The sequence below is a fragment of the Artemia sp. Qi Xiang Cuo genome, chromosome 14 (assembly GCF_049724085.1).
Source record: "Artemia sp. Qi Xiang Cuo chromosome 14, ASM4972408v1, whole genome shotgun sequence".
Taxonomy (NCBI): domain Eukaryota; kingdom Metazoa; phylum Arthropoda; class Branchiopoda; order Anostraca; family Artemiidae; genus Artemia; species Artemia sp. Qi Xiang Cuo.
Window position 1 is genome coordinate 61774518 of NC_142807.1, and position 16144 is coordinate 61790661.

Genomic DNA, 16144 nt, shown 5'->3' on the forward strand with positions numbered 1-16144 from the left:
AGTCTATTCAGATATCATATATTTTGTTCTATCATATATTATATGATCTATCATATGTTCTATTCATATATCATATATCCGTGCGTATTGCAAGCAGTCGATCTTTCTTTGATCAGTACTTGATCACCATAAACTTGAACGGTTCAGGAGGTCTACTTGACCTCCAATACTATTGACTCATAAAAGGGAACTAGAGCTTCCAATTTCATCCAAATAAGCCACCTCTAATAGTCCGGGGGCCACTAAAGCGTATCTCGTTTATTTCTGAGTTAAGGTGGTCAGAAAGACACAGTCAGTTTGACAATAGTTTCCGACTATATTGACCACGCTGAATCCGAATATGGGTGGTGGCAAAGATGGAGATCACGGCTTAGGCCTATAAAACGTGTACAGACTGTTTATTTTTTTCTAAGGTTGTACCACTCCGATTTAGTGGCGCGACTTCTCATTTTGGTCCTAATATTTTTCTCATAGAATATGTTAATTTTTTTCCGATATCTTGTATAACCCAGGAGCTATAGGCTAATATTTATTAATTTTCCCCGAAAATCTCAAAATTCAAAGGTCTATTTTCAACTAAACCACATATCTCGGACCTTTCTATAATTTTTGTGTTTTTCATTCTTTTCCAGAATTCACCTTTCGTATTTAGCTTCATATTGCCGTAAAGTTCTAAGCTTTAACTATTCAGTAAAGCCGTCTAGAATTTTTTGAAAAACTATAGGCCAAAAAATTTATGCAAAAATATATTTTTCCAAAATGATGATGTGACACATCTTTTATGGTAGAATTTAACACCAAATCCGAATATGAACTTTACTTTTCAACCAAATAACAACTTTTTTTTTTTGTGTTAATTCAAATTGTATTTACAATGCTGACTGATTTTCAGTTTATCTGCTGATAAGAATGGGACAGTGACAGTCTCCCTACAAATCCTAAGCCAAGAAACTGCCCTGGTCATCTTCAAAGATTCCCTCTGTTAAGCCAACCTTTCAATATAGTTAAGAAAGACGTCATCTTTGTTGTTCGGTAAATTTGGCAAAAAAATTCTGAAAAGAAAAACAGTCCTTGGTGACTCAAAACTCACTCTCAGAGATATTAGTGACTTCAGTAACTTTCCAATCCATCCCATATTTGTAGCCTGGGCGCTCTGTAAGTACATTCCAACCAATCTTATCGATGCCACTGTTATTGACTCCAGCGCAGAATTGCCCAGTTTCAAATTATTTTATGCAAGCCAGATGGAGAGTGAAGTGATGCCTATTACTCGTATCGGATACCTACCAGTCTTACCAAGTCCCCCGTCTAATCCAGCAGTTGTTGAAGAGGCAATAAACATATACATCGTACAGCTCGCGCACTGAAGTTAGCTTATACTGTAATAACGTGTGACCAAGCTATATACGAGATCATTATCGCATTAAAAAAAGAAACAGCCTGATGCATTCAGTGATATTATTCCAAGAATGGGTGGAATGCATCTGTGTCTGAACTTCCTTGGTGTGATTGGGTACCTCATGAAAGGCTCGGGGCTTGAAGAAATCTTTAGTAAGGCTGGCATATTACTCTCTGGAACTGCTAAAAAAGCTATGACTGGAAAACCCTATTACAGGTGTATGGAGGCTCACATCCTCGTAGTAGAGGCCTTGTATAGAGGACATTAGAATGCTCTTGAACAGTATTACATTGAATCAGACAAAGAAGCAAGTACTTTTGAAGAGCTATCAGATTTAATGTCTGCGTTCATGAATTGCGGAGGCTACTTTTACAACCTAGACAAACACTTGGAATCTATGAAGATTTTGATGAACCAGTTCTACAAGTCGCGTTTCAAAAACCTTACAACGAAGTTCTGGATGAAGTATATGAATCTTGTGCTGGTTCTTCTCCAGTTCCTGATGGCAGAGCGTGGGGGAGCCTGGGAAGGTCATATTATGGGTGTAACCCTCTTATTGCCGTATTTGACAGCTGCAGGGCATTATAAGTACACTGCATGCCTACTCCAGTATTCCAGTGACATGAAAACCTTGCCACCTATCTTGCATGATATCAAACAGTTCGTGGTAACGAACTATAAGTAAGGAGCAACCTGGCTCAATAGTAACCGAAACTCTAAAAAACAGAATTTTGATATAAATAGATACCTCGTACATCAAAATAATCAGATTTTAATGCTGATTTCAAATATATTAGTTTCACCATGTTTAGTCTTACCCATCAAAAGTTACCTGCCTAAGAAAATTCGGCTGATTTTAGAAAAAAGGGAGAAATACCCCCTAAACAATTGAGAGTCTTACTTAAATTTAAACCTTCAGGTTAAACGTACCATAGAACCCTAATGTAATGGTTTCGAGCACTGATCTACAAAAATTTGGAATTTTCCTTAGTTTGTCTGATGAAACATCATAGGTACGTGTTTATTTGTTTGTTTTTTTTTTGTTTGTTTTCCCCAGGAGTGATAGTATCGACCCAGTGGTCCTAGAATATCGTGGGAGGGCTCATTGGAATGGAAATTAAAAGTTCTAGTGCCCTTTTTAAGTGACCAAAAAAAATGTAGGGCAACTAGGCCCCCTCCCACGCTCATTTTTTTCCCAAAGTCACTCGATCAAAATTTTGAGATAGCCATTTTGTTCAACATGGTCTAAAATATGATATAAATGTCTTTTAGAATGACTTGATCCCCCAAAGTCCCCAGGGGGAGGGCTGAAAGTTATGAACTTTACTCAATGTTAACATATATTATTGTTTATTGGGAAGTATACAGACTTTTTCAGAAGAGATTTTTTCTGGTAGGTGGGGGACGGAGCGGGTCGGGGGCTATATGGAAGGATCTTTCCATGAAGGAAGTTTTCATGGGGGAAGAGACATTGCCACGAAGCGGCCGCCGGATTTCCCAGCATTATTAAAGAAAAAGATCAGGAATTAAATAAAAAAAAACAAGTTTTTCAACTGATCAACTGATTGTGATTAAGAGGTCATTTTTAAAGAACTGGAAAAAAAATTCGAACTATAGTTTAAAGAGCAGGGTAGTGACTAGGGGGCGAACCCCCTAACATACGTGTTAAAAATTTATGAATATAGAAGTTCGTTACGTAAGTTAATTCTTAGTTACATATATTTATTACTAATAAAAACGTTCGTAAATAAAATTAAACAAGTTTCGAGAAAGCCATTTAACCAAATATAATATGCAAATTTTGTTTTAATTATTCATGTACGGTGAGCCAAAATCATAACCTGCATTAATTCAAAAACGTTCAAAAATTAAATAAAAAAAACAAGTTTTTTTAACTGAAAGTAAGGAACGACGTTAAAACTTAAAACGAACAGAAATTATTCCGTATATGAAGGGGCTGTCCCCTCCTCAACGCCTCGCTCTTTACGCTAAAGTTTGACTTTATCAAAACTCTATTTTTTTAAACAATAAAAAAAATTAGCGTAAATAGCGAGGCGTTGAGGAGGGGACAGCCCCCTTCATATATGGAATAATTTATTTTATTTTTAAGTTTTAACGTCGTTCCTTACTTTCAGTTAAAAAAACTTGTTTTTTTTATTTAATCTTTGTTAAAGGAGTATTCAACGTGAAGCGGAAAAATTGCAAGATGAATTGTGTTTCCCCAGATCATGCACTGGAATCCACACTCAACCTTGAATCAAAACAAAAAGGAGGAATAAAGGAAATCACACTGAACTCAATGGCAGTTGCCAAGTGGACTACCACCATACCATCTGTGCTGAGGTTCCCTCCTGCGGTTTATCGACTTGCTGGAATTGAGAGAATGAGTAAATTTGATGGTGAAGGAAGCAAAAATGGAACCTTTGAGAAGTGCCGAGAAAACCTTGTCAGTAATGTGGTCTCTATTGTCGAAGACCATATCGATCCCTTTACATGTGATGAGGAATCATTGGTGAATATCATTTCAAATCAAGTCGCTGATGAAATGGTGGCAAAGAGCCTCATGAGTGCACGTGCTAGTGGTTTAAAAGCACTGGAAACATACTTCAATGGAAAACCCAACCCCTTTTTCAAGGTTAAAGTAAAGACTACAGATTGTGAAACAAAACAGGCCAAACGTTCAACAACTAAGACCGGTAGAAGCGTTTATGCTGAATTGGAAGCTGTTAAAAGGGTATTGGTTACTGTTGGCACTTTTCAAGGATCTACGCTTGAGATGCTAAGTAAGATCATGCCACATGAACTTTTGCCCTACGCCCCAGCAATATTTGAAGCAGTAGCTAGTGAACGTATTAAACCTCAATCGGGTATGAAGTCAAGTTTTCTCAAGTTCATTCGCACCTCTGCAATTTTAGAAAAGTTGGCCCAGCGAAGTACCGATTAACATGGTCACGGAAATAGTGTGGTAGTAGATTTCATGCCGTTGCAAGTGCCAGACAAAACCAAAACCGTAGAAGCATTTTCTAAACGAATACTTGCAAGGCTCTTAAATCGACTGCCAAAATCTTCAACCGAGCTGCATATTGTAGCTGATCAGTATGACGGAGTGTTCGGCCTTGTAAACATTTCCGGGAATCCTATTGTTCTAAAAGACAGTAGTGGATGTCATCAGCGGAGAGGAAATACAGTGACGAGGAGTTTTATCGTTCCGAGGATTATGGTGTTAGAAAACTGGGATATTTTGCTTATGCAGTCAAAGAGTAAGGCAAGACTTATCGAATGTATTTTTGAATTGTGGAGCCATGCCTGTCTTTCTGAATTAAGATTTACCATTTACCTCTCTGGTGAGTTCAGTGACAGAACGAAGGTGCTAAAACGGGTCCCATCCAAAATGACTTTAGATCCGAACCCGGACTACGAAGCGAACTTGTGCAGCACACATGAAGAAGCAGACACGCGTGTTGCTCTCCATGTTGCCGAATGCTACAGAAATGGATACTCCCAAGAAATTGTTGAAGCGAATGACACAGACATCGTTGTCATTTTATTACAAAACTATGGCAAAATATTTCCCGGCGTGTGTGACCCAGACTGTGAACCCGAGCTCTACGTTCAGTTCCGTGACAAAGTCTTTCCGATCCATAAAATTGTGAATAGAACATCGTGGGCTGTTGTAGAGTCAATAGGGCTGCTACATTACATTAGTGGGTGTGATACGGTCAGTTTTTCTTCTCGAAGGGCAAAAAAAACATTTGCTACATCTGCTGTTAAATCATAGCTCATTCAAGAAATTGCTGACCTTACACTAAAAGAGAGGATTGATATCAAAAATATCATTATGTACAAGCCCGAAATCTTACGTATCTGTACGAAATTGGCTGTATGGGTATATGGCAAAAAAACAGTCCGAATTTGATTCTCTCAATGACCTCCGAATTCATTTTTTTCCCAGGAAAAAGAGTTTGAACAGCTTACCCCCAACAGATGGTTCTTTTATATCACGTCAAGAGAGCTATACTTCAGTGGAGCATGATTCTTCAGGCTGTGGTTCCTAAGCCCTGTGTCTTCAACCCACTTGAGTTTGGCTGGACCCATCACGACATTTTAGGAGTCAGTCCAGTGACTTCAGCGCTGGCCCCCTGGCCTTCCTCTGTCAACAAGGCTTCAACCTTTTGTTACCGTAAAATTGTGTGTGGTAAAAAGTGCCCTTGTTTGGGGATAAAACCATGCGACATTCTTTGCACACGTGGGTGGTGGGCGATGTGGTGCCGACAGCGACGATTCGGACGAGGATTAGCGGGATTTGTTTGGCATGTTTGAGGAAAACCGTTGGGATGTGCGGGAATTGTATTTTCACAGGCTTTACTTGTAGCATTACTAATTTAATTTCAAGACAAGTATTTTTATATAGATGTACAGTACTTAAAATAATAAACACTCTTTAATCATGTTACCGGTTTAAGCTTTCAGCTTCTGTCAAGCACGGTTCTTCCCTCTCCGCTTACTACCTTGCAAAGCTTTGTAGGTTCATTATAATCTGGATTTACAACTATATTTGCAAGAAAATCAGAGTTTATAGCAAATTAAATAGCATATAGCAACTAAAGTTGAAACACGATGACCAAGTCAAGGCCTACAAATAAGTAATTAACCTATAACAAACGAAGTTAAGACTGGGCTGCAAAGTAAAGTTCATATTTGGATTTGGCGTTAAATTCTAGCATAAAAGATGTGTCACATCATCATTTTGGAAAAATGTGTTTTTGTATATATTTTTTGGCCTACACTTTTTCAAAAAATTCTAGATGGCTTCGCCGAACAGTTTAAGTTTTGAACTTTATGGCAATGTGAAACTAAATACGAGAGGTAAATTCTGAAAAAGAATGAACAACAAAAAATTATTAGAAAGGTCCGACATATGTGGTTTAGTTGAAAATGAACCTTTGAATTTTAAGATTTTATGGGAAAATTAATAAATATTAGCCTATTGTATAGGTTAATATTATATATCGGAAAAATATAGGTTATATAATGTATCGGAAAAAATTTAACATATTCTATGAGAAGATCATATTAGGACCAAAATGAGATGTCAAACCACTAAATCGAAGTGGTACAACCTTAGGAAAAAATAAACAGTACACGTTTTATAGGCCTAAAAAGGGTGTTTTTTTGTTTTTACAAGGTCAAGCCGTGATCTCCAGCTTTAGTCCCCCTAAACCCAAAAATCCAAAATTTAAATATAGTTCCCGGAATGAGAAACCCTTTGTTTAATCACTATACATTGGAGACTACCCGGCTATAATCCTATCTGATCTTCAGTACAATTGTCGCGCACTTACCGCTTTCTTGACAAGTACCAAATTATCTTAACAAAAGTTATTTTGAATCGATAAATACTAAGCCAAGATACAAATAGTCTAACATGTATTTCGTAAACTTAACTTCTGCAAGAATTACAAACGGAAATCAATTATTATTTTCCACTAATCAACAAGAACAGTAAATCGTTCGATTTTTCTTTTAATCCCCAAATACGGGTACTGAAAAAAAAAAAATTGAGCAATGGAAACTTTAATTAAAGCATCTATCATATCAAATAGTCTGTGATAACGAACTATAGTAAGGAGCGGTAAGGCACAATAGTAAGCTAAAACTCTAAAAAAACAGAATGTTTACATCACAGTTTATATAATTAGCAGTATGATCTTTCCCTATCTCACCCATTATAAAGGACCGAGGTGCGAGTGCTCCAGAGAACGTATAAACATAAGCGGCATTAGATCTTTTCACGGATAGACAAAGAATAATCACCTACGGAACAAGTACTGAAAAAACCATTGGGCCGGCTCAACCAATAAGTGGACAATAAGTGCACAAATAAGCAGGAGGAGCTTTTTGTTCGCACCGAGAATGAAGAGCCAGAAATCATCTGCGGTAAACTTACTGGATAATTATATAAACTGTGGTTTACATCAATAGACCGATCAAAAGAATTGGCTTATTATGCTGATTCCAAATACATAAGATGCATGAAGTTTATTGTTACCCATCTAAAGATACGGACCTGAGAGAATTCGCGTGATTTTCAAAAATGGACGGTAACAACCCCTAAAAGTCAAAGAATCTTAATGAAAATCACATCGTCAGATTCAATGCATCAGAACACCTTACTGAATAGATTTCAAGCTTTTATCTTGAAATGTGTACATTTTTGTATTTTTTGCCAGAAGAAAAATCACGGATGCTTGTTTATTGTTTTTTTTTTTCAAAAGTGATTGTATCAAACCAATGATCCAAGAAAATGGGCAGAGGGATCATTCGAACAGGAATTAAAAGTTCTGGTGCCCTTGTTAAGTGACCAAAAAGATCTGAGGGCAATTAACCCCCCCTCCCCCTTAGTCCCTTTCACTGAAAGTCGTCTGTTCAAACTTTGAGACAACCAGTTTGTCCATCATAGTCAAAATGTCCAATACCTATGTCTTTGTGAATAACTCGACCCCCCTAAAGCCCCTGGGGAAAGGGCTGTAAGCTGTAAAATTTACCCCTATTGTTCACATATAGTATTTCTTATCGAGATGTATAGCTCATATCACAGTGGTAGACACTTTGACTGCAGATTTAGAGGTAACCGTTTCAAAACCGTTTGTCACTTTATTCTTTTGGAAAAATAAGAAGCGGTATGAGAATGAATTTTAATATAAAGTAATTAAACCTTTATCAAACAGTTGGTGGTGACGAACTGTAAGTAAGGAGCCACGAGGCTCAATAGCAACTGAACTAAAAAAGAAAAACAGAATTTTCATATCAATAGGTGCATAAAAAGAATATGCTTTTTGTACTGATCCTGGGAAAATTCGTCTGATTTTCGAAAAAGGGTGGAAACACCCTCAAACGTCAATAAATCTTATTAGCTGTTGTTTGCCATAAATGCAGTTGGCAATCTTTATGGCTTAATGGCATCCTTCCGGCTGTTTGGTACCAGTTTTTTTTTAGTTTATTTTTGCTGATTTACTATTATTATTTTTTTTAAAAACGCTTTTTTACGATATCTTCATTGGAACAATTGAACAAAAAATAACTAGCTCCCCCCAACTTCTATATTTTCAAATCCCTTCTATATTTTATCTCATCCTTAATTTTGGTAAATATGTCACTGAAGGATTGCCGGGCTTACCCACCTTTCATGCAGGGAAAATAAATATCAATGTGTTTCAAACAGTTTATGGTAACGAACCATTGTATGTAAGGATCCAAGCGGCTCAATAGTAAGCGAAACTCTAAAAAACAGAATCTCGATGGCAATAGATATATAAAGGAATTGACTTTATGTTAAAAAATATATAAAGTGCATCAAATTTAATAAAACTCATCAAAAGCTGCCTGAGAAAATTTACCCAATTTTTGAAAAAGGGGGAAAAATCAAAAAAAAAAATCAAGAGGGCTTATTGAAAATCACTCCAATAGATTCAACATGCCAGAGAACCGTACTTTAGAGGCTTCATTTGATCGGAGAGAGTTCATTTGATCGGAAACCAAAAGTTCTAGCACACTTTTTAAGGGACCAAAAATACGGGAGAGCATCTGACCCCCCTCCCACGCTTTCATTTCAAAGTTGCCCGATCAAAATTTTGAAATAGCCATTTTGTTCAGCACAGTCGAATGGTCTATTAACTAAGACTACGGATGCGTGATTATTTTCTTTTTTTTTCAGTATAATCCTACCACACAGTTTATCCCAAAAGATTGGGAGAGGGCTCATTCGGTCGGAAATTAAAAGTTCTAGTGGCCTTTTTAAGTGACCTAAAAGGCCCACGCCCCTTTTCCCCCAAATTCGTTTGATCAACATCTTGGGATAGCCATCTGATTCAGTAGAGTGGAAAGGTCCAATAACTATGCCTTAGGGAATGAAATGAGCCTCCAAAGTCCCTGGGGAAAGGGTTGTAAGCACAAAGCTACGCAATTTTCCCACTGCTCGCATATAGTATCTGTTATTAGAAAATATAAGGATCTTTTGGGAGAGGGAGTAGTTTATGCTGAGCAATTTTTAATGGAAACAGTTCTTTTATGGGGAGGACAGTTTCCTGGAGAATCTTTCATGAGATATTTTACACGGGGGAAGTGGATTGCCTGGCATTATTTGAAAATCGATCGGAAATATGGTCCTGGTTTGAGGGGCTACTTGCAACTTCTAAGCTGTGAAAAGGCTTAGACGTATCTATTGATCTATTCATAATTCTCTCTCTCTCTCTCTCTCTCTCTCTCTCTCTCTCTCTCTCTCTCTCTCTCTCTCTCTCTCTCTCTCTCTCTCTCTCTCTCTCTCTCTCTCTCTCTCTCTCTCTCTCTCTCTCTCAAACTTGCCGAATTTTCTAAAGGTAAATGTTATTTTTTTCCAGTCTGCAACGTAAATTGTCACAACAAATGCGAAAAACACATGCCCAATTTATGTGGTGTCAATCAAAAACTTTTAGCAGAAGCCTTATCATCAGTTAAAAGAGGTTTGTTCCTTTCATTGTTTTTGTTTCGCTCCTGTTAAAAAATTAAATAAAAAAAACAAGTTTTTTTTAACTGAAAGTAAGGAACGACGTTAAAATTTGAAACGAACAGAAATTATTCCGTATATGAAAGGGGCTGTCCCCTCCTCAACGCCTCGCTCTTTACGCTAAAGTTTTCATTGTTTAAAAAAAAATAAGAGTTGTGAGAAAGTCAAACTTCAGCGTAAAGAGCAAGGCGTTGAGGAGGGGACAGTCCCTTTCATATACGGAATAATTTCTGTTCGTTCTAAGTTTTAACGTCGTTCCTTACTTTCAGTTAAAAAAACTTGTTTTTTATTTATTTAATTTTTGAACGTTTTTGAATTGATACAGGTTTTGACTTTGGCTCACCGTACATGAATTATTAAAACAAAAATTGCATATTAATTTTACTTTTATTTGGTTAAATGGCTTTCTCGAAACTTGTTTAATTTTATTTAAGAAAGTTTTTATTAGTAATAAATATACGTAACTTACGAATTAACTTACGTAACGAATTTCTATATTTATATATTTTTAATACGTATACTAGGGGGCTCGCCCCTTAGTACCTCGCTAATAACTAGTCAATACCTCGCTCTTTAAGCTAAATTTCAAATTTTGTTCCAATTCTTTAAAAATGACCCCTTATTCACAAAGGCCGTTATTTAGAATAAATAGTTCTTATGAAAGTACTAAAGAATATTTGGCTTAAAGAGCGAGGTACTGACTAGGGGGTGAACCCAATCATACTCGTAATATTTTCTGTTCGTTTTAAGTTTTGATGTTAAGTTTTATTTTCAGTTGGAAAACTTGTTTTTTTATATTTAATTTCTGATCTTTTTTTTAAATAATGCTGGGAAATCCGGCGCCCCCTTCATAGCAATGTCCCTTTTCCATGAAAACTTCCTTCAAGGAAAGATCCTCCCACATAACCCCCGACCCACCCACCCCCTACTACCAGAAAAAATCCCCCTGAAAACGTCTGTATACTTAATAATAACCAATACTATATGCTAACAATGGGCAAAGTTCATAACTTTCAGCCCTCCCCCCAGGGACTTCGGGGGATTAAATCATCCTAAAGAACATATTTATCATATTTTCAACCATGCTGAACAAAATGGCTATCTCAAAATTTTGATCAGGTGACTTTGGGAAAAAATGAGCGTGGGAGGGGGCCTAGTTGCCCTCCATTTTTTTTGGTTACTTAAAAAGGGCACTAAGACTTTTAATTTCCGATCCAATGAGTCCTCTCGCGATATTCTAGGACCACTGGGTCGATACGATCACCCCTGGGGAAAAAAAAAACACGCATCCGTGATCTTTCTTCTGGCAAAAAATACAAAATTCCACATTTTTGTAGATAGGAGCTTGAAACCTCTACAGGAGCTTGAAATCTCTACCGGTTTGGTGCTGCAGTGAGTTTTTAGTAGTAGTATGCAATACTAATCGAAAAAAAATTGATTCTTAATAATTCTGAAGTGACCAATTTTTTTTTTAAGGGACAGAGTGTGTTGAATGTGGATGTTTCAAGAAGAAATGTTGAATCAAAATAACTAAAGTTTTATCAGTTACAAACAAACTTGAATTGATAGTACGATGGTAACAAAAGATTGATAAATAGATTATATTTGATATTATTAATAAATGATAATTAACTAATTAAAAATTTATAAATTGATATTTCTAATTGAAGGAAAAACTGAATAATTTACAAATAATTAATGAAAATAATAAATAGGTATTAATTCAATAATTAGCAAATTGATAACTGCTGAATAAAGTTGAAATAATAAATAAATGAAAAAGGATTAAAGGAATAAGGATTGAAGTTGAAACAATGAATAAATATAAAAATCATTAAAGGAAAGACATTAAAGTATTAAGGTTTACAAGCTAAAGATTCAAACCAGATTCATACCAGAAAAGAATTTAGTTTTTTAAATTTGACTAAATATATACTTTTTTACGGACAATTTGATTGTTGGACAGTTGATTATAATTTTAAACCCGAATTTTAAGGGTTTCAGTAACAGTTCAGTAACAATTCAACAATCAAAAGCAACCTGTCTACATGAAATATTGTCGATAATAAAAGCCTTTGGCCAGAGCCCAGAGTAATTCTAAGACGCAGTTTCTTGGGTCAACATGTCAAAAACTTAGAAACCAGTTTTTATCTGTTATTTCTCAAAGCTAAGGTTTGCAGCAAACTAAACATTTGTGTATTAGGGCGGAGAGACGGGTGAATTTTCTGTCTTTAAAGTTTTTCTTAGAAGAAAATAGAGTCTTAACCAATCCTTTCAGCTTGTAGGGGAATTTTGGTGCACAAGGGTAGTTTAGTTCTCCCTTTGAACAAACATAATTTAAAATCCTATAGACAGGCGAAACAATGGCAGAATTGTTCTTCTCAAAAAATTTGTTTAAATTATCTCAAAGTTGTGTTGATCATACTTCAAAATTAAAACATAAAACAAACTTTGTAAATAATTTTTTTCCTCCTAATGCACTAACAAGGATAACATAATTCTTTTGCTTGCTACCTGGACAATATGAAACTTGCAAAACCAAAATTGAGCATAGGGCGATGAAGACATAGGCTGTTGTCTTTGAATATTCATAAGCTATGCCATGACAGCACCATCTTTCATGTCAAAATTTCAATTTTTCAGAGTAGCAGTATTTTTTCACTTTTAGTGCACTTCTTTATTAGTAGCTGATTATAAAAGCTTGATTTGTGAAAGTTAACAAAAGCGCGTTTATCTAATTTCCAAATTTCAAAGCACTGCACCATACGCACTTGAAATCAGAAAAATATTGTAGTATATCTAGATCAAACTTATTTTTGAAACTATTAAACGATTAATCACAGAAAATCGTTTTTTAAAGTTTTACAAATTCACAAAGCAGCACAGAGAAATGGATAGGCCTACCACATAAAACAAAGTGTCGTTTAAAATACATTTTGGCTATAAATAAATATGTGGGTACATAAACATATATATATATATATATATATATATATATATATATATATATATATATATATATATATATATATATATATATATATATATATATATATATATATATATATATATATATATATATATATATATATATATATATGTATGTTGATTATATATAATCTACACATAGATACACAGTTGTAGACAGATATACATATACACAAAAATGACAAAGACAGTTAGCCTACATTTGTTTAACCTTGCCATGCACATTTCTCTCTAACCAGTGTAGCAAGTTGTCTGATCTTTTTTGTGTAATTAAAATTTGAAAAAGCTTGGGTAAAAGCGTCTGAAAAATATAAATCAGTATACTCTATCAATTTGATGTTATTATGTTGTTATAAATCAAGCATAGTGTATTTGTAGAGTTTTGAATTCCGCAAGAGCAAAAAGGAAAACCAGAAAGTAAAAAAAAATGTGTTTATATGACAACACGTTTGTAAATCAAGTTTCTTGTGAAATACGTTTAGCTGAACTGTGTGCCAAGAGTGAGTCAAACCTTCAGTGCTGAGGCAACATTCTCCGAGCCTATAAAACTATAAATATAATTGTTAGTCATTTTCAGTGGCTTGTTTTTGTGTGACAAACAGCCATGCAGAAAAAAAAAAAATTTCACTTCATACAGAGCACAAGTGAAAAGTATATCTAGAAAGAGGTAATAAAAACAAAGATTTAATCCGGACTGCTGAATTTTAATGATTCCTGATCACACTGAATACAAAGTGTTTCGTGTGATTCCTGAAAATGCACTGATTCCTTTCCAAAGTTTAAAAACTGGCTAAATCCTAGCTGCAAATTTTGGCGAGCCGATGCAAAAAGATCTATGTCTTTCTTCGACCCAAAAACAAGCTGAAGTGCAAATCGGCTAAAAACGACCCCAGTCAACAATAGATCAGAGGCAACGCTATAGCGTTGCCTCTGATAGGCCATACGGCTCCAATGTTTTATTATTATTATTTTCTTTTTTCCCAGAGGCACTTCCTATGGAAGGGGTGGTCGTATAAACTTCAGAGGGGGCTCATTCTATTGGAAATTGAGAGTTTTAGTGCCATTTTTAATAGTCGAAAGTGATTGGAGGGCAACTACCCCCCTCCCCCACGCCCATCATTCCCCCAAACACATTCAATCAAAAATTTGAGATAGCCATTTTGTTCAGCGTAGTTGATTTCCAAATAGAAAATATATTTTTGAGGAGGACACTCCCCCACATCCCTCGGGGCAAGGGTTTTAAGTTATCCCCTGGGGGCATATAAATTTTATAGATGGCGTTGTCGTAGAAACTTCAAAACAGGCTCATTCGATTGAAAACTCAAAGGGCTAGTGCCCTTTTTAATAGTCGAAAGTGACTGGAGGGCAACTAGCCCCCCCCCCCACGCCCCTTATTTGCCCCAACACACCAATCAAAATTTTGAGATAGCCATTTTGTTCAGCGTAGTTGATTTCGAGATAGAAACCATGTTTTTGAGGAGGATACTCCCCCACAACCCTCAGGGCAAGGGTTTTAAGTTATGCCCTGGGGGCCTATAAGGTTTTTCTATAGAAGGCGTTGTTGTAGAAACTTCAAAAAAGGCTCATTCAATTGGAAATTCAAAGGGCTACTGCTCTTTTTAATAGTCGAAAGTGATTGGAGGGCAACTAGCCCCCCCCCTCCCACGCCCATCATTCCCCCAAACACATCCAATCACAATTTTGAGATAGCCATTTTGTTCAGCGTAGTTGATTTCTGGATAGAAGAAATGTTTTTGAGGAGGACACTCCCCAACAACCTTCAGGGCAAGGGTGTTAAGTTTTACCCTGGGGGCATTTAAGGTTTTTATAGAAGGCGTTGTCGTAGAAACTTCAAAAAGGGCTCATTCGTTTGGAAATTCAAAGGGCCAGTGCCATTTTTAATAGTCGAAAGTGATTTGAGGGCAACTAACCCCCCTCTCTTGCCCACCTTTTCCCCAAACACATCCAATCAAAATTTTGAGACAGCCATTTTATTAAGCGTATACGTAGTTTTAAGTTCTTCAAAAATGTCGACAAATTGAAGTGACATTTTGTCGGTAATTGAGACGGGAAAGAAAGGCAATATTTCCTTAGGGAGATTATAGGAATTTTATTTTAGTATAAAGGAAAAAAAAAACATTTTTGTAACCTAAGGTGGGTGAAGTCGTATGCCCGAGAATCCTACCGAGTGTGTGAGACAGACTAGGTCCAGTTCACTGGGTTAAATTCACGTAAAGTTACCGGACACTTTAAACGACGGAGCATCAGCGATTCCTAAGAGGAGGACTAAAGTAGACCCTCTTAAAGAGTCTAACTCTAAGACGGAAAAGGTATTTCAGTCAAATATAGTTTTTAAATGGGACTGAGAGCCCGGCGGAGGGGATCAGTTGTCCTTACAAAAAGGGAGAACAACAGAGTGTAAAGTTTTTGCCTGAGGCTATTTCTGAAACAGAAGATAGTAAGGCAAGGACAGAGAAAGTGGAAGGAAAGGTAGGGATAGAAGTATTGCCAGAAGTTTTAGCAATTATTCAGATCTTTGATGATAAAAATCCGATTTCAATGGATGCAGCACAGTTTAATCAGCTTCTGACAGCACTAAACGCCCTAACAACTAGCTTGGCGGGTCAACCTTCGACAAATCAGCTGCAGCCTACAGCAGCACAAGCAACAATTAGGCCCAAACTAATGAAGTTGACAGACAGTGAGGACATAGACTCGTTTTTAAGCATGTTTGAGAGCACTGCGGCGGCAAGTGGCTGGCCTAGGGAACAGTAGGCTACACAGCTGTATCCAGTTGTATCCGGTCCCGCACTGGAGACGATGTCAGGTTTATCTGACATCGAGACTTCGAGTATTTTGACTAAAGATATCCGAGGGCAACTAGGCCCCCTCCCCCCACACACTCTTTTTTCCCAAACCCATCCGATAAAATTTTTATAATAGCTATTTCAATAAAAATAGTTCAAAGGGCAGATAAGAAAAATTCCTGTGTTGAAGGAAACCGCCAGGGCCCGGAGGCGGACGTTATGAGTAATGCTCTAGGGGCATATATAGTTCTTATGGAAGGGATGTTCGCATAAACTTCGGAAAGGGCTCATTTGATTTGAAATTGAAAGTTCTTGTTCACTTTTAAAAGTTAAAATAGATCAGATGGCAACTAGCCCCCCCCCATTTTCCACGCCCTAAATGCGTCAGATAAAAATTTTGAGATAGAC

The 16144-nt window shown here is 36.5% G+C and overlaps 1 protein-coding gene across 3 annotated transcripts in view; it reads left to right on the top strand.

The window, feature by feature from the left end:
• Nucleotides 1-16144, top strand: part of Pkcdelta (Protein kinase C delta) — a 260317-nt gene that overhangs the window by 107118 nt on the left and 137055 nt on the right. For all 3 annotated transcript variants that reach the window (XM_089100650.1, XM_089100649.1, XM_089100648.1), the window contains one exon: nt 9796-9897. In XM_089100650.1, coding sequence (XP_088956776.1) covers nt 9796-9897 — 102 coding nt within the window. The remainder of the gene's footprint in view (nt 1-9795; nt 9898-16144) is intronic.